Genomic DNA, 27,500 nt, shown 5'->3' on the forward strand with positions numbered 1-27,500 from the left:
ACTCGCTTGAGAAACTTTTGTTACCGCTATTGAAGTCTCTTAACGAGATTTGAAGGCGTTCCAGATACCAAGGCTTTGTTATATTATTGTCAAAATGTGAACCTTCTCTCAGTGTTTCTATCAAAACTTATGCTTCGAACTTTTGCTTTCCAAATAACCCAAGTTACAAACCTGATTACATTCATATCAGGTAAAGTAACCAGAGACCATTTTGCTAATTTTGAGTGAATCATTAAGCATTTTCTGATGTTGATGAAACTCGCGAATTAGTTTTTTTAGTTTTCTATAACAGAAGACTATTGAGATGGCTTTGTTTGACAGTCCACACTTTTACTGTCCGCCCTCACATATTAAAAGCTACCAGGCTAGAGGGTTGTAAATTAGTATGTTAATCATCCACCCTCCAGTCATCAAACATACCAAATTGCAGCCCTCTAGCCTCAGCAAGTTTTATTTTATTTAAGGTTAAATCTGGCCATAATTGTGCTTCTGGCGATGCAACAACACACGCCACCACGGCCGGCTGAGAGTTCCATGGGCGGCGGCTTATACAGCATTATACCGAGACCACCGAAAGATAGAGCTAATTTAGGTGGCCCTCATAATACGCAGTACAGAAAACTCGCTTGCACCGAGACACTTCGGCGCATTTTTTTACTTATTTTGATAATACGAAAATCTTGACACGCCTTGAATCCCCGACTTCGCAACTCAGTTGGAGTGCTTAGTCCTGTTACTAGAATACCACAGATCCTGTTTCATAGCGTCCCGGCCAGTATTAGGCATAATTAATAATCTCATAAAAAATAGAAGAAAGTCAGATTAGGGTTAATTGCTTTGTCATTTTGGATCATCTCATCCTTTCGATTAACCCCCGATGCAAAATTGATCACATTTTGCATGTTGAAATGTGTGGAAGGAATTAAAATTAAAGTAATTACCGCAACTCTTAAGTATTGCCAAATTTTCCTTGGTTAAAACAAACTGGAGAATGATATCTGAGGTTCCTTAGGATGGTGTTCTTGAGCTAATGCTTATCATAGTATAAACTCATGATAATGTGGTTTGGCTTTAAAATTAGTTAAGTATATCTTAGTTTAACCTGACCATGAGCTGATTAACAGCTCTTCTAGCGCTGACCCGAAAGGATTAGATATTTTTACGTGGCTAGGAACCAATTTGTTACTTAGCAACGAGACTTACAGCTTATTGTGGGATCCGGACAACATTATATCTAGAAATTAATTCCTAATCACCAGAAACAAATTCCTCTGATTCCACGTTGGCAGAGCGGGGAATCGAACTCGGGACTACCGAATCGTTATTCGGGCATGCCAACCACTCATCTAACTAGGAAAATTAGTACAGCGCAAACTATGATACTGAGTCGCCTAATCCAGATCTTTTCACTGACAGCGTTACTTGATTTATGTGCAACTCATTTCAAACTTTTAGAATCATTCGTGAGCTAATATTCACTTCTGAGAAGAAAAAAAAACGTGTAATAAGAAAAGTTTCCAAGATCTCTGGAGTACTGCTAGTACCTAATTAGGAATGCTTTTTATTCTTGTAATCTGTTCTGTCGTGTTTTGAATATTGTTCCCTTTCTGGTCGTCAGCAGCAGCTGATTCGCATCGCAAATTGCTGGAAGAAAACGTTACCTCTTACTCTTGATCTTAGTATGAATCTCTGTCCCTGTTAGTATCCAGAAAAAAGTGGTCTCCAGTGTCCATACAAAGGAGCCATCGTAAGTGGTCACTTCTCGTCTAAGGTCACTATACAAGTTAGCACACACTGGAGGTAGCCATACAAAGAGAAACTGACAGCAAGAGAGAGAGAGAGAGAGAGAGAGAGAGAGAGAGAGAGGCGAGAGAGAGAGAGAGAGAGAGAGAGAGAGAGAGAGAGAGAGAATGCTGATGTTATGGACAAAGCTAAGAAAAATTTCAGTATAAATGATTAGAAAGTCGATAAGAGTTATGCATTCAATACTGAAAAAAAGGCCTATCTGTCTATGGAAGTTACGTCATGGATACTGTACTGAAAAATTACGTAAATTTTATTGCCAGGTTAATTAACTAAGAATATATTTCAATAACGCAGCTTGGAATGAGTCTAATAGTGTTAGATTTAGACTATACTTTAGAACGACTTGAATTCAGAGCTCCGAGGAAGAAATTCTAGCTCACCGTGACGTAATTACGAAGGGGGAGATATTATCCTTACCCGTTAAGGGAAAGGTCAGAGGTATTTAAAATCAATTAAGAAATAGAATTTCGTAACATTTTTAAATAAAGACCTTATTGCCATCATATAATTCAGGTATCAGCGGACATAAGAAAGGCAAACGGAGCGCAGGGTTCAAAGTTTCTTAGTCAAAGAGGCAGCAGACAGTCTCCCGAGCACTATTGCCAATTGGTATGTGGTTTACCCTCTAAACTCAGGATAAGACTGACACAAAACCTGAAAATGAGCGAATGTAGCGTATCTATTTACAATACATATACATAATTATTAGAGTAATTTTATCATTATTGCATTACTATGACAGCTAGAATTCATGAAAACAGTTTGTAAAGGCATCGGCGTATGTGCCAAGCTCCGCTAAATTGGCAACGATCCTCCCGAGTGGTACCACGCGATAGTCGCTGGAACGAGGCCGGCCGTGTTCACAAGGCACATGCAGCAGCAGACAGACTCCCCAATCATGCAATCGCTCGCTTCCTCTGGCTTGAAACGTCAAACAAGGGTGTTTAGTGTCACAGCAGCTCCGCTGATCCCTTCAACGACAAGAAATGGATTAATGGGGGATGGAGGATGGACAGAACGCATATCGCGATCTTCTTGCGTGGTATTCCACGTAATGGGAAAAAAAAAAAAAAAAAAAAAAAAAAAAAAAAAAAAAAAAAAAAAAAAAAAAAAAAAAAAAAAAAAAAAAAAACAGGTCCTGGTCAGTGACTATAACACGTGGAAGGTTGTGCGAACTTGGGCCTGTCAGATTCTGGTTCTGTCCTGCGAACCTCAGAATATTTCTTCTATATTTTTACATTTTTTATATATATCTTTAAATTAAGAGTTGATGTCTTTTGGAACTCAAAGAAGGTTAAATATTATGGCAACGTTTTCCTTAAATCGGTAAGGTCAAGAACCTTATTTTCTGTATTCTTAACTCAAAGAAGGTTAAATATTATGGCAAGAACCTTATTTTCTGTATGCTTATTTTTAGGTATATATGACTTCTGATATAGGTAAGCATGAGTCACTGGTAATATCTCCTACACTCTCACTGATACTAACACATATACGCATTCATATGCAAACGAATAGGAATTTTTCTTAAAAAAAAAAATAAATAAATAAAAAATAAAAAAAACATTGTACTTCTGTTGAACTAATCAGTAAATTATTTATATATTAGTCAGACGCCTGTGGCGGTCATAATTGGGGTTACAAGGCGCATGGCACTAGCAACCTTCATGGAAACCAGAAGGCACCTTTTGGCGTTACCCTGTCAGTGAACAAGGCAAATGGGCGGTGGATACACACACACATCATCTATATATATATATATATTAGTATATATATATATATATATTATATATATATATATATATATATATATATATATATATATGTATATATATGTATATATATGGTATATATATATATGTATATTTACTTATATATATATATATATATATATATTATATATATATATGTATATATGTATATATGTATATATATATATATATAAATATATATTATATATATATATATTAGATATATATCTTATATATATATATTTATATTATATATATATGTGTGTATATATATATATATATATATATATATATATATATATATACATACATATATACACACATATATATATATATATATATATATATATCTATATAGTCTATATATATATATTATATATATATATATATATATATATATTATATGTATTAATTAATTAGCACTTACGTAACATAAACGTTTATTACGTGCCAGGCGAAGGTGCTGAAATTACAGTTCCTAAACATAATAGTATCTATTCATGTCAGCTTCACTAATCAGCAGCTGCTGCTGCCTTCCGAGGAGTAACGATAGGCGGGGCGGCAGTGAAGGAAGAAGTCCTCGCGATTTTCATTCCAAGTGAAGAAGAAGAAGAAGAAGAAGAAGGAGAAGAAGAAGATTAAGAGTCAAATTGATTCCTTAATGATGTTGACATCTAAGCGAGGCCTCGTTAAGGATGAAATCTCGTTTGAGGAGACTCAGCATTGAAATTCACTCTCGATTCTTCAAGATAGACAGACAGACAGCGACAGGCAGACAGACCGACAGACACCAAAACAGACATAGGGAGAGACAGACAGGCAGACTAAGAGACAGATGGAGACAGACAGAGACAGCAGACAGACAGACAGAGACAGACAACCAGAAAGACAAACATATACAGACAGACGGAAAGACAGACAGTGAGCAGGAAAACAGTCAGAAAGACAGACATATACAGACAGACGGAAAGACAGACAGTGAGCAGGAAAACAGTCAGAAAGACAGACATATACAGACAGACGGAAAGACAAACAGTGAGCAGGAAAACAGTCAGAAAGACAGACATATACAGACCGACGGAAAGACAGACAGTGAGCAGGAAAGCAGTCAGAAAGACAGACATATACAGACAGACGGAAAGTGAGACAGAGAGCAGAAAAACAGTCAGGCAGAGAGCCAGACAGAGAGACAGACATATACAGACAGACAGAGAGCAGAAAGACAGACAGGCAGAGATCCAGACAAAAAGACAGACCAACATACAGGCAGAAAGAGAGGCAGACAGACAGAGAGAAAAATGTCTAAAGTGAGGAAAGTTAAAAACTTAGTTTTTCATGCGATGTCTACTTTGCAAATTGGATGTATAATAACATTATCTACGTACACTTTTCTGAACAAAATCCTTTCGTAGATAACATAACAAAAGATTTACTACATTTCGGTAACTCCACTTCTAGGTGACCTAGATAGATTGCACAGAAGTCAATGCTACTTTTAACTTCTAATCTGTATTGAGGGATACATGAAAATACTGTAGCGGAATTTGTAGCATTCCAAGTATTTTGTAAGACTTTCCTTTTAAGTGTAAATTTTAAATAGTCTTTTCTATGACAAATATTTATTCCTTGCACGTAAATCATTCTGAAAATAAGTTAAATTTCTCAAATATTTCCATCTAGCATACAAGCAATTAGGTTTATTAATGTCAAAAAGCAAAGCCGAATGAAACAATATCAGGCAATAGTTATCAGTCACTGGTCTTTTTTTTATTTTGTGAATATTACTACAGTACAACTGTCAATTAAGAAACCTTTTGTCTACATACCAGAGCGCCTAAGAATGGTAACTCGTCCTTAGCTCTTAAGGTTTATTTACGTTATTTCTTAAGCACACTACACTAACATTAATATAACCACACTACACACACACACATATATATATATATATATATATATATATATATATATATATTCATGGCTCAGAGGGTAAAGTCACTGTCTATCTTTGTTCGTAAACCAGACATGGTTTCGAGTATTGCCGTTGACGAAACACCTATCAATTTTAATTCCCCCTTGATTTATTGTGTAATATGTGCATATACAAATTCTCGTCTGTATAAATGACAAATATAATATATGTATATATACATGTTATAAAATATATATATATATATATATATATATATATATATATATATAATAATATATATAGTATATATATATATATATATATATATAATATAATATATATATAATATTATATATATATATATAAATAAAACAAGCTCTCATGACTAGTAACAAATAACTTTTAATTTTCCGTTATGACTTAAACAATGAGATAATATAGTACCGGTGGATGGTCCAAATTAAAGATTCAGCTGAATAACAATGGGTGCATAGCGGTGTATTCTTCATCCTGATCAGCCATTGCCAATGAATAGAGTCTGCTCTGTTCATTTAAGTGTAATTAGCGGATTAGCCGACCCACCATAATAGATTATTGACAGATGTGACGTCATCATCAATAACCGCATTTTCATCAGCACGTGTACGTACGTTCGGTGTTCTTCTTCTTCTTCTTCTTCTTCTTCTTCTTCTTCTTTTCTTGTGTTTTTGTTCCCCTTGATTGATCAACCAGACACGTTAATCATATGCCATAATTGAAGAGTGATGTGTTTAATATCAGCTTTTTCTTCTGTCTAATAAAAAATGCATAAAAGAATGGGATGTGTACGTGTGTGTGTGTGTGTGTGAGAGAGAGAGAGAGAGAGAGAGAGAGAGAGAGAGAGAGAGAGGAAAGTAGCGTGATGTGAGGCTAGCCATCCGCTAATGGAGAACTCAAAAGTTGCGGAAAGATGAACGACTAAGAAAAGAAAAAAGAAAAATCTTTTAGATTAGGAGACAAACTGGAAAGCTCTTGGGAGAATTCTAGACTGTGAATATTATTAAAGAATAAGTGAATGAAACTTATTAGCAGTTGAAAAACGTCTGGTTTTTCAAGCAAGTTTTAGAGATCAGATAGACAGACGTTTAGGTCACACTGGAAGGAAAAACTGGAATTGAAAGTTGAAATAACGAAATATAACGAAACAAATTAATACAAAACAGTTAGTAAGAGAGAACTACAAAATGAAGGGGAAATCTACTTGAGAAGCATTTAGACAAACAAATGGAGGACAAAAAACAAGCGTCAAAATGGAGAATTGGAAACTGATATCAAAAGAAGTTTGATACTAAGATAGGCCGATGTATATGAGTTGAATCCAATTCTACAAATTCAAAGATAAAAGAAGTACGCGAAATAAATCATGAAAGAAAAATATAGAAAATATAGATTTCTAAAACTTTGATACAGAAAGGCACAAATGCCTTTGGGGTAAAGTAAAAGAGAGAGAGTTAAGGAATAAAGAACTATAAAAGAATAAAAGTTTGGTAAGATGGAAGGCGAGTTCGAACCTAAAAAAAAAAAATCTAGTTTTGTCGAGAATCGGGTGTTGAGAAAACTAGAAGCATCTGTACGTTGATAGCGCCAGACATACATTCTCTCTCTCTCTCTCTCTCTCTCTCTCTCTCTCTCTCTCTCTCTCTCTCCACACACACACTACAATATATATATATATATATATATATATATATATATATATATATATATATTATTATATATTATATTATACATATATATATATAAATAATATAGTAATATATTATTTTTTACTAAGGACTGCGACCATTATGATATCAAGTAGTTCAAGAAGACATTTCTACCGTGGGAACTCCCAACTACTAGGCATACAACTGAATTTTGTCCTTAATTAGAGCACAGCCCTCTAAGTAGTGAAGGGTTTTGGACCATTTTGAGTGAAGGAAAGGCCTCATAGTTGGTGCATGAGCACCTCTGAGAGCCAACAGCATTGGTAAATAAAATCTATGAAACGAAACCAAATAGAAAATGAAAGGCTTGTCTTAGAGGTTTCATTGTACGTGGATACACCAGAGGCAAAAAGAAATGTAGAAGACTCTAAAAAATGTAGATGTGAGATAAGAGGGGAGGAGATGGCTGTGAATTGGGTGTGGCCTGACGTATGTTTGCAGTTGATACAGAGCTATCAGCAGTGGTGGGGAAAGTTGCGATTGCATGTGAAGGACTTACAAAGAAACTGCAAGAAAAGAGCGTTCCAAGTGAGGTAGTAGGAGTCAATGTGATGGCATATGGATGCCAAGAGGTTGTAGTGATAAATACAAATGGTTGAGGTATGACGCTGTCGATTTGGCAAGATGAAAGGAAATGTGATTCAAATAACAGATGAAGCAATTATGTAGACTGAACAGCAACTGTCCTCTTGAACTTGAAACTTGGGATATTTGTGCTGTCACTTGACACAGGTGCCCACCTTTGGGTAGGGGTGTAAGAATACTACCATCGTAGGTCCTACGTGTCGTGAAAGGAGACTAGAAGGACAGCTGCTGCCTTGCAGTCTTACTTTGTAGTCAAAGGCTAAGCCCATCGCCAATAACTATGGAAACTGCTGCCTTGCAGTCTTACTTTGTAGTCAAAAGCTAGGCCCACCGCCAATAACTGTGGAAACTGCTGCCTTGCAGGTGGTCCTTTTAGTCAAAGGCGAGGCCCACCGCCACTAACTGTGGTTGATGGCAGCAAGGGTATGCGGTCGTAAAAACCCCTTTGCCAAAGAATAAACCATGCCTGATGTTGTACGGAAAGAGGCATCAGGCAACTAACCCCTTAGTGTAGGGATACCGGTTGGAAAGAAGAAGAATACCTGACACAGGTGCATGAACGATGTACTCGTTGTAGTGTCTGTAGTCCAAAAAATACATTAGAATTTTCTTGATGACTCGCTCATTACCTAAAGCTAGTTTCCATGGAAAATAGTTTCGAAAGTCGTTGGTTTTTAAACCTATTCTCCTTTTTTCAATGTATTGTTTGGTCTGGGATATCTTTTACCTTTCATAGTAATATAAAATCATGTCTGTTTAGTTTCAGTCAAGCCGAATGTGTCATGATGGTAAATCTCATTGTTCATAATTTTTCTTAATATTAATATGCAGTCATATCTACGTATATTTGATTTCATGTGTGTATTATTTGATTATAGTAGTTTGCCTTGAACTCCCGAAATAAACTAATCAGAACAGCTTACTTATAGATATTGATTAAACACCACCGCATTAAGATAAGCTAAATGTTCTGGATATTTTTATGTTTTTCATGGATAAATGCTCAGGAAATTTAACAGCTAAGGTACCCCGGATGTGTCTACCACTGACGTGTGTTGTTGATACAGTTAAAGCACGCGAATTCTTTATTAGCAACAACTTCCATGAAATCCGAAATGCCATTACTATAGTAGATTCACATCAACCGTGCATCTGATGTCTAGGTCCATCCCTTACGACGCTCCCGATTGGCTGTTGATAAGCCAATCACAGGGCTGGAAACTCTCAGTCTCTCTCGAGACTTCATATAGGCAGGATGTATGCTCCACCTCTCCTGAGGGATACTTTTGAAAGACGCATCCCTCAGGAGAAGGAGAATATACATCCTGCTTATGTGAACTCTCGAGATAGACTGAGAGTTTCCATACTTGTGATTAGCTAATCAACAGCCAATCAGGAGCGTGGTAAGGGACTGGCCTAGACATCAGATGCACGGTTGATGCGAATCTACTATAATACTCGTACGTTAAGTTCCACATTGTATATATTTTTTGCTCTTTTTTGTGATTTCTACTTTTAATGAACTCTGTAATATCCAGTGAGAGAGAGAGAGAGTGTGTGTGTGTGTGTGTTTTAGCTCTCTGTTCTGATTTGAAAAAAAAACAATACTTATACACCAATTCCCCAAAAAAAACATATTTTCCTCCACACCGCCGTATTATTTTCATTTGATTATTTCTTGCTGGACTTTGGGCTTCTGTCAGTTCTGTCATCCTGTGAGGAATAGTTTGTATTAATTTCCAAATAATAAATATGTATTTTCTTGTTTTCGCAACAATTAAATGACGCGTCAAGTTTACCCTCCTAGATAGTCAAGGCACCAAATGAGATTGATGACAGTTTTCCCAAAACGTAGTTATCCATGTCTGGAATATCACCCAAATATTTTTTTTATTAATAAAACTCACCCACCAATGGTGTGACAAAACTTCCAGAATTGGTTAGAAATCAATCAGCTTGGCGAGGAAAAGTACAAACGGTTTGACATGACAAGCATTGGTGGATGAAGACAAGCATTGGTGGATGAAGACAAGCACTGATGGATGAAGACAAGCATTGGTGGATGAAGACAAGCACTGATGGATGAAGACAAGCATTGGTGGATGAAGACAAGCATTGATGGATGAAGACAAGCATTGGTGGATGAATAGAACCACAATTGACGTAAACTGAGATGATGGGAATTTACTAGACCACCTTTCATTGTTCACATTCCTTTAAGTAGCCCAATGTTTGAGGACAAACCTCTGTGGAAAAGGCGAGGTTCCATGAAATTATTACTGGCCATAATTAGTATATTGTTCAGTGGCTAAGGTTAATCTTGATCCCGCCCATTTAAGGACAGGGATAGAGCAGACATAGAATTAATCCCGGTAGGGTGGTAGTTCCGTCAGTAGACCTCATGCGGTGCACTGTAGTCATTACTTAAGGTTCTTTGCAGCGTGCCTTCGGACCCTAGCTTCAACCCCTTTCGTTCCTTTTACTGTGCCTCCTTTCATGTGCTCTTTCTTCATCTTACTTTCCACCCTCTCCTAACACTTGATTCATAGTGCAACTGCTTTGAGGCTTTCCTCCTGTTACACCTTTCAAACCTTTTACTGCCAATCTCCATTTCAGTGCTGAATGACCTCACAGGTCCCAGCGCTTAGCCTTTGGCCTCAATTTTATATTCAACTCAATGACATAGAATTGATGAGCAATGGAGATTTAGTGGTCAGAAAAGCAAGGAATGCAGGATATCAGAGGAAAATCTAATGGACTGATAAAGATCAATAGCATGAAACTTAGGAGAAAATACTCTCTCTCTCTCTCTCCACCTTGTTGTGAATGAAATCGTCGCCATCCGCGCCACCTGTCCTTTGGAAATCTTCTCCCAGGGAGATTAGACCAATCTCCTTTCACTCTAAGTTTTGCTATTTTCCCCCCCAGGGCATTTAACGCTTCTCCAATTTACTGATGGGTTAAGAAAGTCCCATCTCATTCGGTTCCGTTCCATGCACTCCGTTTTCTACAGAGGAGGGCCGAGGGGATACTCTCGCACTTCACCTTGAAAACGCATCCCACACTCTCGCTCCTTCTGATACAAAATTCACATACGTATATCTTCGAATTGTTCAGACTTCTATCTTAACATAGAATGGCTCAAGGGGAAACCAACTTTCTGTCACGTTCACATTATGATCGCTAATTAATGGATAAATGACTTTTGCACTTATATTTCCCCGACATTAACTGCTTCATACAAATGCACAGAAGGTTGGTCAGCGGTACATGGAAACCAACCAGCAACTGCGATTATCAAACCGTCCTGAATCCATTTTCATTTTCTTTGGATATCAAGAACTTTCTTTCCAATAACTCTTACCCGCCCCATGAAAAATACACATGCGCGCACACACAACACACCACACACACACACAACACACACACACACATATATATATATATATATATATATATATACATATATATATATATATATATATATATATATATATATATATATAGGTAGATAGATAGATAGATAGATATAATCAGGGTGTAGAAATACATGAAAGCGCTCGGTTCAAGTCATCTCTTTTCACCCTTCTCCTGGCTGTATGCATACATGGTCATCACACGTCTACAGTGATTTGTTGCAATATAGATTTTAGATGTGTGTGTGTGTGTGAGTGACTGCTTGTATATGTATTCACAACTTGCATGTAACTGATATAATTATATACCAAACAGTATATATATATACGTATATATGTGTGTGTGCATGTGTGTGTGTGTTTCTGCCTGTGCGCAAAGACAGGTGTTGTGTGTGTGTGTGTAAATCGGAAATGATAAATTCAAAAAGGGCTTTCTTTTCATTGTTGTGTGTCTCGTTGAGTCGCATTCTTTATAGAGTTGTTTTCAGTGGTGTGGGTCGGAATGCCCACAAATTAATTGAATTTACACCCAAGACGTGATCGCCATGCCACGGGTTAAGTCTAGGGGTCGAGAGGAGGAGGAGGAGGAGGAGGAGGAGGAGGAGGGGAGGGTGGACATAAGGTTGGGAGGGGGTCTCGTAGGGAAGGGCGGACGGCCGAGGCAAGCTCTGGAATCCAAGGTTTGGGACGTTGTGGGGCCGTTTTGGGAGCGGGGGATTTGGAGGGGGGTCGCGGGGGGGGGTGTGGAGTGAGTGATGGGCAAAATGGGATCCTTGGGGGAAAGGGGGAGGGGGGGGGGAGGGAGGGGAGGGGTGGTGATCGCGAGAGAGGATGGCCAAGAAAGGACAGCTGGTAAGACGATGTTGGTCAAAATCGCTCTTGAGTGGTTTCTCGTTAAAAAGGCTGGTGGTGAATGGGACGGCCAGACAGATGGGTTTCCCTCTCGGGAATTGGGATTCTCTGGCGTATTCCATGGTATAGGTTTTCATGGTCGTAAATGTATTGTTCCGGAATTATGAGATGATGTGTAATTGATGGCCTGGCCTAAAGTCTCACCCTTGGACTAGACATCAAATGGATTGAATATGACATGTTTGATTTGGAATTATCGATATGTGTATGTATATATATATATATATATATATATATATATATATATATATATATATATATACACATACCTAGTGAACAAGACCACAGCTGATGGTCGAAAGCTTAATTTATTGTACAAGAAATATATATTTTATACAACTACATAAGGATTTTACATCATTGTAGATTATATCCACATTGACTTAAGAGTTACGACATAGTACCGAGCTTCTGCATATATATATTATATATATATATATACCATATATATATATTATATAATATATAATATATACATAAGCTACATAAAAGCATCGAGGCATATCCCCTCTGCGCCGTAGAGTTGACATATAGCTGACATCCTTCATCACTTTTGTTTCAGGGGAATGTTATCCTCAGCCATAAATTGCCACCGTCCAAATTCTTGTCGATCCTGGTATGACACTGAGGAATAAATTATTCAAGGAATCTTTTAATCGTTGGGGAAGAACGAAAGCAAAAACAAAATACGAGCGGAATGAGGAGCGATGAGCGGGCATCTTAAAATAAAGAAAAAAAAAATTGGAGGAAGAAGACGATAAATGAAAAATACGGGGCAACTGTTTATGAAAAATGAAAAAATAAAAATAGCTATTGGGTGATCAGATTTGCTAAACAATCTCACCAATATGGCATAAATGTGCTTCGCTGTCGAACTTATCAATCCCAGAGGGCCTTTATTCCTCACACTTCTAGACTGTGGAACAGTCTCCCTGAGGAAGTTGTGCTACTGAAACTTCAAAAGTTCAAACGAAAATGCAATGAATTGCTTCCCTAAAACAGTCATCCTTGTATTTCAAGTTCACTTACATTTTTATCTATTGATTTATTATTTCTTTATTTATTTTTTTCCTGTGTTAATAACTTACCTCTTTACGTATTTCCTTTTACCTGTTTTTCCGTTTTCATATGAACAACATATATCCTTTGTAAGTTTGAATTTCGAGTCAGCGTCACCTGAAGCTTTTTCCGTATGAATTGGGTTTTCCTTCCGAATAATATAGTAATAGTGACAATCGTCATAAATGAGCTCAGAAGCTTATCACAGAACTACAACCCCTTCCTCTAAAGATTCTTTTCCTACCGATGAATTTGCCAAGTTCCGTAAAATGCGTCTGAAAAAAACAACGAAATTTTATATATATACATATATATATATATACATACATATATATGTGTGTGTGTATACGTGTGTATTTTCATATATATAGATAGATAGATAGATATATATGTATATATATATATATATATATAATATATATATATATATCTATATATCACATACTTTCATGGTTGCACCCTACTCTCTCTCTCTCTCTCTCTCTCTCTCTCTCTCTCTCTCTCTCTCTCTGCGTCCATTTTTATTTCATAAAGTAGTGGTGCGTGAATTGCCTTGTTTTTCGCCTGCCAGAAGTATTGCTAATACTACCGGACACATCTCCAATAGCATTAGTGTATTTTGGTGGGCTTTTCTTTCGCTTTAATTCTTCTCCCTGGAGTGTCCCTTTTGGAATCAATAGTGCCAAGTGTCCTCTCACGTCCCACTAATCGATGATTCCTTTTGTTTCGCCCTCTTTATTTACTGCCATGCTCTCTCTCTCTTCTCTGATCTCTTCGTCATTCCTCTCTCTCTCTCTCTCTCTCTCTCTAGAGGAGAGAGGCGAGAGGAGATGGAAGGAGCGAGGAGAGGACGAGAATAGAGAGAGAGAGATTTAGATGGTTTTCGTTCTCTGGTGGTCTATGAATCTTACCTTGTGAATATTGACAACAGCATTTGCCATTTGTAATCATATATACGTGTACATATATATATATATATATATATATATATATATATATATATATATTATATATATGTGTGTGTGTGTGTGTGTGTGTGTGTGTGTGTTAAATGTGCATATACTTATATATATATATATATATATATATATATATATATATCATAGACAGATAGATAGATAGGTAGATAGATAGATAAAAAGATAGATGTATATACAATTATACATACATATCTATATATGCGTGTGTTTCCTCAGACTTTAGCTTCTTATATCGCTGTCTGCAGTCATGACATTCCAAGATTGATAGTCTGAACCCAAACATCCAAACCATCTTTTTTGTGAGAATATTGATGTATATGTTTTTACTACCACTGCCAGAATTTTCTTTCCTTGTAACGGATGTCTTGGTATGATTCTTATAGGACTGGAACAAATAGTATTATTATTATTATTATTATTATTATTATTATTGTTGTTGCTGTTTGTGTTGTTGTTGTTGTTGTTGTTGTTATTGTTATTATTATTATTATCAGTGTAGTGACGGAGATGGAATTGATGGTAATATGGAATTTCTTTGTTTATACTAAACTTCATAGGCAGAAGTAGACCTTAGCCATTTGTCAGTCATTGAGACACCCATTTAGTCACTCAGTGTTTCGTGAATTTTAGAATGATTAACACAAACATACCAGGAAAATATATGACGCTGTTAGCTAAGTGGCCCACTCCCGCATCGATCTATTAAGCTGAAATGCAGACTGCTGTAGAACAGAGTCCCAGGCAAATATGCGTTAACCCAGTAATGGAACTTTCTCGGATTAGGTGACCTCAGGGCGGTCACTTGCTATACATAAAACACTGCTAACGCCTGGTATATATATATTATATATATATATATATATATATATATATATATATATATATATATATATATATATATATATATGTATATATATCAGGTGATGAGTTCTTGGATTAAAGACGAAAGATTTTTCCATTCACCTTTTCTTGCGAGAGCTTCTCATATTCATTGTGGTATTGGACGATTGTATCATATATATATTAATAATCTAATATTAATATAATATGATATAATATATATATATATAATATATATTATATATTATATATATATAATTATTTATTTGTTTGTTTCAGGTGACTCCATAAAATATTGCCCCTCCGTTTTAGGAATAGAATTTGAGAATGAGATTACTGGGCTATGCCCGGGGTTATATGGCATAATGGCATTACGTTTGAAATGCATCCATTCAGTAAAATAATCCTGCTGAACTGATCACAAGACAACGTGAGGAAACTGTTTATATGACTTTTGGCGCAGGCGCGCTTCGTCTGGTATGGGATATTTATTGAAGGCTTTTTCTTTTTGGGAATTTTGAAAATCAAGTTATCGTACACCTGCTTTCTATTCTTATGGCAACGAACGATTTCTCCCTCTCCCTTGATATTTGATATCTTCTACATTTCCTGATTAATTTCCATCTAACTTTATTATTTCTCCATTCACTGCAACGTGTTCTTTTCGATATTGTATCGTTTTTTGTATAAATTCTCAAACTGTAATCTTGAGTTTCCAGATTTCTTTCACCTTCCCCACGTAAAAACATATTTTGCAAAGAGTGACATTTTTCTTACAATATCTTTACGAATAAATATGTGTAAAATTACATTATAATTTAACTGTGATTTAAATGTGAATAATCTTTTTTCTGTTGAATTATGACTGTATGATATTCTTGTATATACAAATTAATGAGTTGGAGTATTTCTGCTGGATATGTTGAAAATATTATATTAAATAACTCATTCCTGGAACCTGATTCTATTTACGTCCGAAGACTTTTCTACCTTCTTTCCTTTGCTAAGCCGTTCTTAATTTTTTATTTCTATTTATGTAATTTGAAATAAATTTTCATGAAGCACCTCACGCCTCTCACCTCTCTAAGCTATAAGCGAGTTATAATCTTCATCTTCAGACAATAAATTCTGTAAAGCCTTTCCATTTACTCTTTAAGTCTATTCAGTAACATGTAATCTTCGTGTTTTTATTAGTAAAAGAGGATTTTCCATACGCTTACGTTTCCATTACATTAGGGAATTATAGTCATAAGTTAATATAACGTCCAAATTGCCCTAAAATATTGATTATATATATATATATATATATATATATATATTATAATAATATATATATAGTGTGTATATATTTATATGTATATGTATATGCATATTTATATATATATATATATATATATATATATATATATATCTATATATATATATATATATATATATATATATATATATATATATATATATTATATATATTTATATCTTCATCCTTATTTATTTACAAATTAATTCCTTTAAGTTTTTATCAGTTTCCATTTTTTCCACAAACGTTTTAGCTGATTTGGGATAATAAAAGCGAGCATGACACGCAGTAACACTGAATCGGCCCCTTTTCAATAGACAAGAAGAGGATAGTATAGAAATATTATTATCATCATTATTATCATTATTATTGGTTGCAGGTCCACAATAATATCGCATGTGAGTATTTAGTCTTTAATAGATAATAAATGCTTTCGAACCTTGTACTAGGTTCATCTTCAGTCAAGTGAACATTATGACTATAAAAATCCGACGAAGTAAGCTTCTGAACAGGACAATTCCACAATGACGAACGCAGTAGGAAGCTCTCAACAGCCCAACTAGGTAATTCCGTTGTTGATGTTCGAATTCGTGTTTGCTATTCTGCTGGAACGTCTTGCGGGCTGATGAAGTTGCACGGTGTGTGTTCCCCTGGCGGCGCGGCTGCAACATTGCTGGACGTCACGTCCCCCGTGCTGTAATCTGTCTGAGGGAGGAGAGCAGAGGAGGGGACACCAACAGGCAGAGGAAAAACAGAGCTTGTCTTAAAATTACCGTAAAAAGCTTCTCCTAAGAATATTGCGGCGCCTTCCACTAGTCTTCTTGTTTGGACATTGTTATTCTTAAAAATGATGTTAGATCCATCTCAATTCGGTCTATGGTTGTTCTTGAAAGCATGGGAAATTATTGCATTGTTCTGTGCATGAAGCGCATATGCGCGTTTGTGTTCCCCTAATCAGGTCGGTAGTCCGCTTCCTCTTTCCCCAAAATATTTTCAATTACAGTCATGTCAGGGGATTTCGTAAACACCCGGAATGATAGTATTCTTATCGTTATTGTTGTTCCTAATTAGTTTATGACTAATCGGGTTTGGGTATTTGAAAACTATTTAAGTATCTTTCTGGCTATTGTTAGCAAGATTACATAATTTGTCGAGGTTGGGATTAAATGGGAGGGGTAAGAATCTGTTGGGTTTTTCTTTGGGGTTGTTAACAGGACGATAAAATGCTTTCTTAGCTCATGAAATGGCTTTGTCAATAAAATGATCGGGGTATCTTAATCCTCGGAAGGTTGATCCTATGTGCTGAATTTCTCCATCGACAAACTCCGGGTCGCATATTTTAAACGCACGTAGGGCAAAGTTCATTACTACATTGCTCTTAATGTTATTGGCATGGAATGAATAAAAATGTATGTAACTTTCTGAGTTGGTTGTTTTGCGATACACAGAGAATTTAAATTCATGATTATTGTGATCTCTAATGACGTTCCAGCAGAAAAGCAAATAGGAATTCGAACATCAACAACGGAATGAATTACCTGGTTGGGCTGTTGAGAGCTTCCTCCATTTGCGTTCGTCATTGTGGAATTGTCCTGTTCAGAAGTTTACTTCGACGGATTTTTATAGTCATAATGTTCACTTGACTGAAGATGAACCTAGTACAAGGGTTCGAAAGCTTTTATTATCTATTAAAGACTAAATACTCACATGCGACATTATTGTGGACCGGCAACCATTGTCATCTTTTTCGACACAGAAAATTGTGCCCCTTATTATTATTATTATTATTATTATTATTATTATTATTATTATTATTATTATTATTATTATTATATTATTATTTAGTTATTATTATTTAGAAGATGAACCCCATTCATATAGAAGAAGCTGGCAGGGGCCATTGACTTGAAATTCAAACGTCCAAAGAATATAGTGATCGGAAAAGTAAATCCACAATAATATGTCTGTTTCATCTTGTTATTTAAAATATAAAGCAGAAAGCTTTCGATGACCTCCATGCAGGTCATCGAAAGCTTTCTGCTTTTGTATTTTAAATAAAGGAGGACTGTGCAGGTCATCGAAAGCTTTCTGCTTTGTATTTTAAATAAAGGAGGACCGTGCAGGTCATTGTAAGCTTTCTGCTTTGTATTTTAAATAGATAAAGGAGGACCGTGCAGGTCATCGTAAGCTTTCTGCTTTGTATTTTAAATAGATAAAGGAGGACCGTGCAGGTCATCGAAGGCTTTCTACTTTGTATTTTAAATAAAGGAGGACCGTGCAGGTCATCGAAAGCTTTCTGCTTTGTATTTTAAATAACAAGATCAAAAAGACATATTATTGTGGATTTACTTTTCCATTTTATTGACTCATGTGATTATGAGTTTTCTTTGAATATTGCGATCATTAAAAAAAGGAGTAATAGCAGGTAATGGAAAATGCATAAAGAAGAAATCACTTTAAAAAGATAACGGCCGCTAAGAACTATTAGCCCTAGATAACAGATCAGTAAACAAATAATAAGAATTTGAAGTAAATGATGAAAATGCAAGAATTGTATTAGAGTAGCATGGCATTGCATCGACATTATAGAAAGAGAACCAGGAATATATTCAATGTGAAACAGCGCATTGCATTTATTCATAATCGCCCTTATTGTACTTCTTCTTCTTCTTCCTTTTCTCCGATCCTCGCAGATCCACAGGTCGAACGAGCGTCGAGTGCTCCTCAAGGATCTGACCTTCAACTCGACCGGAGTTTACAGGTGCGAGGTCTCCGCCGATTCGCCGCACTTCCACACCTACACCAATCAGAGTGTCATGGTCGTCGTGGGTGAGTTGGATGGAAAGTCTCTTCTTGATGCGTTTGCCAGATTTGTCTGTGTAGCAGTTTTTTCTTTGAGTGTGTGTGTGTGTGTGTTTGTGTGTGTGTGTGTGTAGGAGTGTGTGAGTGTCTCTGTCTTTTCTGTTTGTGTGTGTAGGTATGTGCAAGTGGGTATGTGCTCTTTTGCGCGATTGGCGTCTGGGATTTTCATAAGAAGAGGTATGTGTACGTGTGTATATTATATATATATATATATATATATATATATAATACTATATATATTATATAATATATATATATGGATATGGTATATATATTAATAAATTATATGTGCATATATATTTATATATGAAAATTACAGACGCCTTGTACATATATATATATATATATATATATATATATATATATATATATATATATATGATTACAGACGCCGTGTACATATATAATATATATATATATCTATATATATATAGATATATATATACATACATACATTGTACATACATAGAGAGAGAGAGAGAAAGGAGGGGAGGGAAGAGAGAGAGAAGTAGGGGGCCGGGTCGAGAACTAGATGAAACATAGGCTAGCAGTTATGAGGCAGAAATGGAAGGGGTACGTAAAGAGAGTGTAAAAATCCAGGACGGGGTCACAGAGTCAACAGGGGACGTTTGTGGTTTTAGGAGGGTTGAAAGAGCCGATAAAAACAGTGACCGGTGAGACGAGGAAACGAGAGTTTTAGCCCAGGAAGAAAAGAGATCATTTGAGGAGCAATCGCAAGACAGAAGGAAAGAAGGTGAAAAGGATGAATATAGCAGCTGGGAAGAAGATGATGAGAAGGGGAGAAGAGAACGAGGTAAGGAAAGTGGTGGGAGGAGGTCATCAATGGATTTTTAGGGAGATTAAGATCTTTGACATCAAAGTCGATACAGAAGCTATGGGTAAAGAGTAAATAACTCTCAGAATAAAGATATATTTTCTTCACATACGCTTTTACAGTTGTAATATTGTATACATGTGGTGCCTGTGTATTACGAGTTTTCAAGTTTGTCGTTATACAAATAAATTCAATGGTATTTGTGGTCTTCATCTGATACATGTAAAATGGTTAACTGAAGATATTCATTCTTGATGGTTCATACCTCGCACTTTCAGTTTTGTTTTATCTGAATAATGAACCAGTCATTTACTTTTAAGTGTTTCCCCTATTGTATTCTCGTCTTCTTTCTTATCGTTTTATCAACCTCAACGTCAATCAAAATTTCCGTTTCAGCGCTTCCATAATATACCATAAACTTAAAAGAACAGAAAGTTTTCAAATTTCTCCAAATTCCACCTTTGATTACTAGATTTATAATCTTTTTGCTATAGTATATTCACATCAACCGTACATCTGATGTCTAGGCCAGTCCCTTACCACGCTCCTGATTGGCTGTTGATAAGCCACTCACAGGGCTGGAAACTATCAGTCTCTCTCGTGAGTTCACATAGGCAGGAGATATGTTCCATCTCTTCTGAGGGATACTTTAGAAAGACGTATCCCTCAGGAAAAGTGGAAGATTGGTCCTGACTATGTAAACTCTCGAGAGAGTCTGAGAGTTTCCAGCCCTGTGATTGGCTTATCAACAGCCAATCAGGAGCGTCGTAATGGACGGGCCTAGGCATCAAATGCTCGGTTGATGTGAATCTATTATAGCAACTATTTTGTAGAGTTAACCACTTTCTTGAGGGTCACTTACCCAATGACCTTCACAAGATGAACTTATGTCATGTCCTTCCATTTCTCGTCTATTCATAATTGATTATCGTCATCATGAGCTGTCAGGTATGAGTGCATGTTGGCCTTAATTTGTCATATTATTCTAAGTTGATGAGGGATGAATATTGTTTAGTTTATAGTTCCATACAGTGCTAAATTAAGTAAGACTTTAGAATGTGTGTTTTTACAAGTGTTGTGTGAGAGATTTATATTGGCGTTTACAATTCTATACAATGTTGATTATGTTAGACTTGAGGAAGTATATTTTTGCAAGTGTTGCAATAGGATGACACGAGCATCTGCCTTGCAGGCCTACTGACGGTACACAATCTGTCCTCTAACTCCTTTATTTCCCCCATTTTCGACGCAGAGCTTCCCGAGAGAGGCCCCACAATCAGCGGCGGTCGCCTCCACTATAGAGTCGGCGACATAGTTAGGCTGAACTGCACCTCTTCCAGAAGCAAACCAGCCGCTACTTTAACCTGGTCTATAAACGGTATTCCCGTAAGTTTGCTCTCTCAGCTTTGTCTTGTATCCCCTTAGGTTTAAGCCTTTGCTCTTGTGTAATGTATTTCCAGTTTTACACGATTATTATTATTATTATTATTATTATTATTATTATTATTATTATTATTATTATTATACCTGCTTGAACTTCATTTAATTTATATACAATCTTCTCAATTCTTCTTATTATACTCAATGCAACTGCCCTCAGATAAAAGCCTCCTTCCTTATTATTATTATTATTATTATTATTATTATTATTATTATTATTATTATATCAACACTTTTCCGTGTCGAAGATGATGATGATGGTTGCAGGTCCACAATAAAATGTCATGTGAGAGTTTATGGTCTTTAATAAATATTAATAGCATTCGAACCTTGTGCTAGGTTCGAAAGCTATCAATGTTTATTAAAGACCATGAACTCTCACGTGCTATATTGTGATGGACCTGCAGCCATTATTATTATTATTATTATTATTATTATTATTATTATTATTATTATTATTATTATTATTATTATTATTATTATTATTATTATTATTCAGAAGATGAAACTTATTCATATGGAACAAGCCCACAGGGGCCATTGCCTGGAAATTCAAACTTCCAGAGAATACGGTGTTCCTTTGGAAGAAGTAACAGAAGGTAATAAAAAATACCCAGAGAAGAGCAGTTCTTACAAAACTAAGAACAGATTAACAAATTAATAGATAGATGATAAAAATGTAAGGAAATGATAAAGACGTAAGTAAATTAATATCATTTAAATGTTTCTCACTCCAAGTGAAATCAATTATCTCTTCGTTATTTTCTAGAAGTGGTCATCCCACTTTTTCTTACATTGCAGTGAAATCACTGGAGCATCTAGATGTTTCTGTAATCACGAGTTTTAACTCATTGTTTCATTTAAGTAAATGTGTTTTTTTTTTTTCTTTTTTTTTAAGTGGTGCCAGTTCAGCCATCCTTTGATTAATTATCAGTAAAATCACAAGCCCTTCCCTATGATCTTTTTTTAATCTCTCTCTCTCTCTCTCTCTCTCTCTCTCTCTCTCTCTCTCTCTCTCTCTCTCATTTCTAAAAAAAATTTCTATTATTTCATCCCTTCTTGTCTTCAGCTTCACTTTTCTCTCCTTCAATTCCTGTGAAAGGTATCTATTGCTTTTATTCCTAAGATAATAGAGAATTATTATTCATTGTTCCTTTCATTTCACCTCATTTGACAACTTTCCAAAGTTAGTTATTATTACCCCTTGCAGTGATTTTCTTTTAAAGTTATTTTGTGATCTTTCATATTCTGCAGTTTTTCCTTCAATTTTTCCAATACTCCCTTTTTTTTCTGAGGGAGCATTGCGTGCTGTATCGTTTCAGTTGTTCGTCTTTAAAAGTAGTTCCGGATTTTTTCAAATGGTATTTTTGTGCATCGTTGAATGAAGCCGTGATTCCTTCTGAAGGCGACCCTTAAGGATCCGTTCTCCCTGATGAAAACTGCCTATTAGCATTTCAATTATCATTTCTTTTCTTATCGATACTCATAATGATGACGTTTCCATTGCTATCACAGTTAAGAGTCCTTATTTTTGCAGGTAAATGAATAATCACCAAACCTTATCAAACGCTCATAGTTTTGTACGATCACCAATTGTTCCAAATAAAAATTTTTTCAAGTATTTTCTCCTTTTTCCTTCGGAATGAATATTTGGTTCTAATACCTCGCTAATCCCAGCTTTGACTGAAGGAGATAATATTCAGAATTAATGTCTATTGCAGCATTTCTGTAAACGAGGTGAACAGGCTTTTGACATGCCCATTGCCCTAAGTCTCCTTAAGTCTTTCATTTAAATTAAATTATGGTGGTTGTAAAAAAAATAACTTTCAGCTTCACACTAAAAACTATAAGGCTTTTCTTTTATAGATTATAGAGGATCTTATACATGATATGTACAACAAGCCCTGGAAAACCACCTGTTAAGTTGATATCAAAGTTCGAACGCTATATTTGATTTTATTCACATTCCGGATAATAAAAGCAGATTATTATAGCCTGAAGTTCATTTTAACTCATCTTTATTTCTGTGTCGGCGTTGAACATTTGTCTGCTAATTTTCCTTTATATTTCACACAAAGACTTCACAAAATTTCCTGATTTTCAAATATTCTCAAAAATTAATTTTTTTCTGCCACACTGTAACACGTGAATGGCCAGTCAAAGATATCTTGAAACATAATTAAAACAACCTTAATGCTAAGATTTTTAATATAATTTATGGAATTTGATCAAATTAATTCCTCTCAGAGAGTTAATGACTTCATCTGGCCTTACCAGTATCTCGTTTTCCAAACGAAAATGAAGTTTTGTTTCCAACGCCTTCCACTCACACATTCCCACTAAGGGGTGTTTGTATTTATTGTCTTTATAACCATTCATTTATGTATAAGAACACCACTTATCTCCACCTATCTTTAGTCCCCACACGTCCTGCTTATGACGTTGACTGATGAAATGGTGTTCTCGCGCTATCATAACATCTGGTCCTCTCTTCCAGGCCTCGCAAAATCACTTAGTACCGTATTTTCCTTGGATACATGAAGATGGTTTGGAAAGCCGTCGTTTAGGATTGCATTTTAAGGTAAGTCCTCAGACAGCCCGGAGCCGTTCATATTTTTCACTTGTTACTTATATAGGAGAGGTATCTAATTGGTAATCTGTATTTTAAAGTATAGTTTGATGATTTAACTTAATGTGGTATTCATTCATGAGATCGTCTTCAAAACATTCTAGACTTCATCTGTCTTTACCCAACTTAGCTTGTCGTCTTGACGAGTGTTACCTGGAAATGCTAATTTTGTTTTAGCGAGGGATTCTCATCACGTAAAACCAACTATAGTAGATTCACATCAACCGTGCATCTGATGTCTAGACCTGCCCCTTACGACGCTCCTGATTAGCTGTTGATAAGCCAATCACAGGGCTGGAAACTCTCAGTATCTCGAAGGAGTTCACATAGGCAGGATGTATGTTCCATCTCTCCTGAGGGATACTTTTCAAAGACGTATCCCTCAGGAGAAGTGAAACACACATCCTGCCTATGTGAACTCGAGAGAGAAAGACTGAGAGTTTCCATTTCTGTGATTGGCTTATCTGCAGCCAATCAGGAGCGTCGTAAGGGACTGGCCTAGACATCAGATGCACGGTTGATGTGAATCTACTATAATCTGATGAAGGCCATCATAGCCCACATGGAAGGCAGTCAAGATACTTTAATGATTCTGCAATATCGCAGACAGCGAGAGTGCTATTTTATGTAAGCAACCACCAAGTTCATTTGTGCGTAGATTTAATATACTTTCACAAGGTAGCAAAGAAAGTTTCGTGCAGTGCAAATTTATAGTAGAAAAATGACCAATAACCAAAGGCAAATAAAACAAGTTTCATCAGTGTTTGGGTAAGTTTACATTCATGAACTGAGTATTCACTCACTAAGGTAGCCGAAGATATTAAAAAAAAAAGTTGAATATCACTTAACAACTAGTAACTAACACCGGCTATAAAGGCCAAGTGGGAACAGAGTATATTCTTTAAAAAAGAAAGAGCTAATCACTACAAATAACAGAGTAGTGAAATGTTACTATAATCCAAAGGATGCATCTAACTTTGCCTTTGAAGAACGAGTGACCTAAAATGTACGGTTCAGTTACTGTAACCCCAGACGATGAGTCTTCCTCAGGAGCTTCTGCTTGGCTACCCTGATGTCTCAGAAAATGAGAAAGTGTACAGACCCTGAGAGAAAAAGGCCGATAGTCAGTATATAAATAGACTTCTCTTTAGAAGATTGTGGTTCATTCTAAACCACTGGCAACCGTTACAAGGCTGTTACTTTTTTTAATGAGTGTACCTTACCACAGATTCCAGAAATCCTTATTCCAGCTTTTGACTTCGATGCCTTTAGCAGAGGTCGAAATTATGCAATCAAAAATGATTCAATAGTCTACTGAACAGCTGAGTCTTTCACTTTCCATGAAGAAGATGTGCCAGTAAGCAGTGATGCGAATTATTATGATTATTATTATTATAATTCAGGGCTCACTGACTTGAAATTCAAGCTTCCAAAGAATGTTGGTTTCAACCTCCCACTGCAGATCCCACAATGTAGCAGTAACTGATCATGATACAGAGCCCGTGATTATTTTTCATCCTGAGGAAGACGCAAACCCGCGACATCTGAGTGGCATACCACGACACTAGCCAATGTACCAGCGGGCCAGCTGGAAGAATTAGTATTCACAATGGAAGCCATGAAGACAGTGATATGCAAAGGATGAAAGTTCTCCATCCATATTATGAGCATTCATTCTCATTACCTACTGAAGCATCATCTCAGATTAGGAAGAAGTAGACTTCACGAGGAGTACTTTGCTTGCATAAAGTCTTTGTATTAGTGATTGTATATTTCTTTAGGAAGGTGACGATGTCAAAGGACGAAAATACTAGTTCATATATATATATATATATATATATATATATATATATATATATATATATATATATATATATATCATCAGTGTAATCAATACATGCCTCAGTGTTATGCTTTTTCTAAATGTTGATATTTTTCCAGGTTTACCGTTATTAGTCTCATTAACGCTGTTTTACCACTGGAATTGGCAACATCTGCTTACAATCTTTGAACACAACCCACGTCAAAATTCTGTGATATAAAAGTCACCACTGCCAAGCTTTCGTATCCATCAAAAATATTCGGTGACAAACTTTCGATAATTATGTCTTACCCGAGAAATAACGTAGTTAGATCCCTAATTAAGCCAGCCAGGACTCCGTTGAGCAACCATGGCAACGTGATCCATTCCAGTCAAAGACGATTCTCGGGAGAAAAGATTCCACGGTGGATGTACACCGTCGGTTTGTCTGTCTGTCTGTCTGTCTACCTCCTTCAGCTGCTCAATATCATCAGCCTCTTATACTGTGCTCTCGTCAGTCTTCGTCAGACCTCTGACGAGACCGTTTCGCTGCAGATAATCCTTTATTATGGGCTACTAATATTACTTTTACATTAAATGCAAATCCAAGAAATTAATCAGATGTATAGTATGTATGTATATATATATATAATATATATATATATATATATATATATATATATATATATATGTATATAGTATGTTGTATATATATACATATATATATATATCTATATTATATATATATATATACTATATATATATATTGATATATATATATAGATATATATATATATATTATATGTATAGATTATAATGTACTATATATATATATATAATATTATATATATATAATATATATATATGTGTGTGTGTGTGTTTGTGTGTGTGTTGTAATTGTTATTTAAGTCTAACACCTTTCCTGTGTTTAAAAACATACACATACAAATTAGGCATACAAACAAAAACGCACACACAAACACACGCATTTATTATATCACGGGTTATTCGATTCCCACGCGGGCCAGAATGCTTTAGCAGTGTTCCGTTAAATTCCTTTCTGCTGCTGTTAACTTAAACAGTGAATCGTCGTGTACCTGACAGATAGTAGACTGTGGTCGTTCAAATAGGCTGAGGAAGGTTAAGATGCCATTAACCCCATTTAATATAGAATTTTCCATACCTTAGGAATGACACGCCCAAAGGAAATCATAACTATTATTAAGTGCATCTGCCCGAATAGCTAAAGTCGATTGTCTATCACTGTATCTAAACCAAAGGTCCGAAACTGAATCCTGGCCGGGCCAGATGCGCTTTCAGTTGTAGATCCCTTTGGGTGTAAGGTATAGAGAGTTTATATATATATATATATATATCTTATATATATATATATATATAATATAATATATATATAATATATACATATATATATGTAGGTGTGAATATATGCATTGATATGTGCGTGTATATATTCTATATAAGTATATATATATATTATTATATATATATATATAGATATATATAGTATGTGATATATATCTATAATTATATTAATAATCTATATATATAATATCTACGATATATATATATATCTAGGATATATATCATAGATATATATCTATATATCGATATA

At 35.6% G+C, this 27,500-nt stretch overlaps 1 protein-coding gene across 2 annotated transcripts in view; it reads left to right on the forward strand.

Moving 5' to 3' along the window:
• LOC135218674 (uncharacterized) overlaps nt 1-27,500 on the forward strand; it is a 384,870-nt gene that overhangs the window by 328,119 nt on the left and 29,251 nt on the right. For both annotated transcript variants that reach the window (XM_064255125.1, XM_064255126.1), the window contains 3 exons: nt 18,994-19,129; nt 21,250-21,383; nt 23,935-24,018. In XM_064255125.1, coding sequence (XP_064111195.1) covers nt 18,994-19,129; nt 21,250-21,383; nt 23,935-24,018 — 354 coding nt within the window. The remainder of the gene's footprint in view (nt 1-18,993; nt 19,130-21,249; nt 21,384-23,934; nt 24,019-27,500) is intronic.

Source organism: Macrobrachium nipponense, chromosome 9 (assembly GCF_015104395.2).
Source record: "Macrobrachium nipponense isolate FS-2020 chromosome 9, ASM1510439v2, whole genome shotgun sequence".
NCBI lineage: Eukaryota > Metazoa > Arthropoda > Malacostraca > Decapoda > Palaemonidae > Macrobrachium > Macrobrachium nipponense.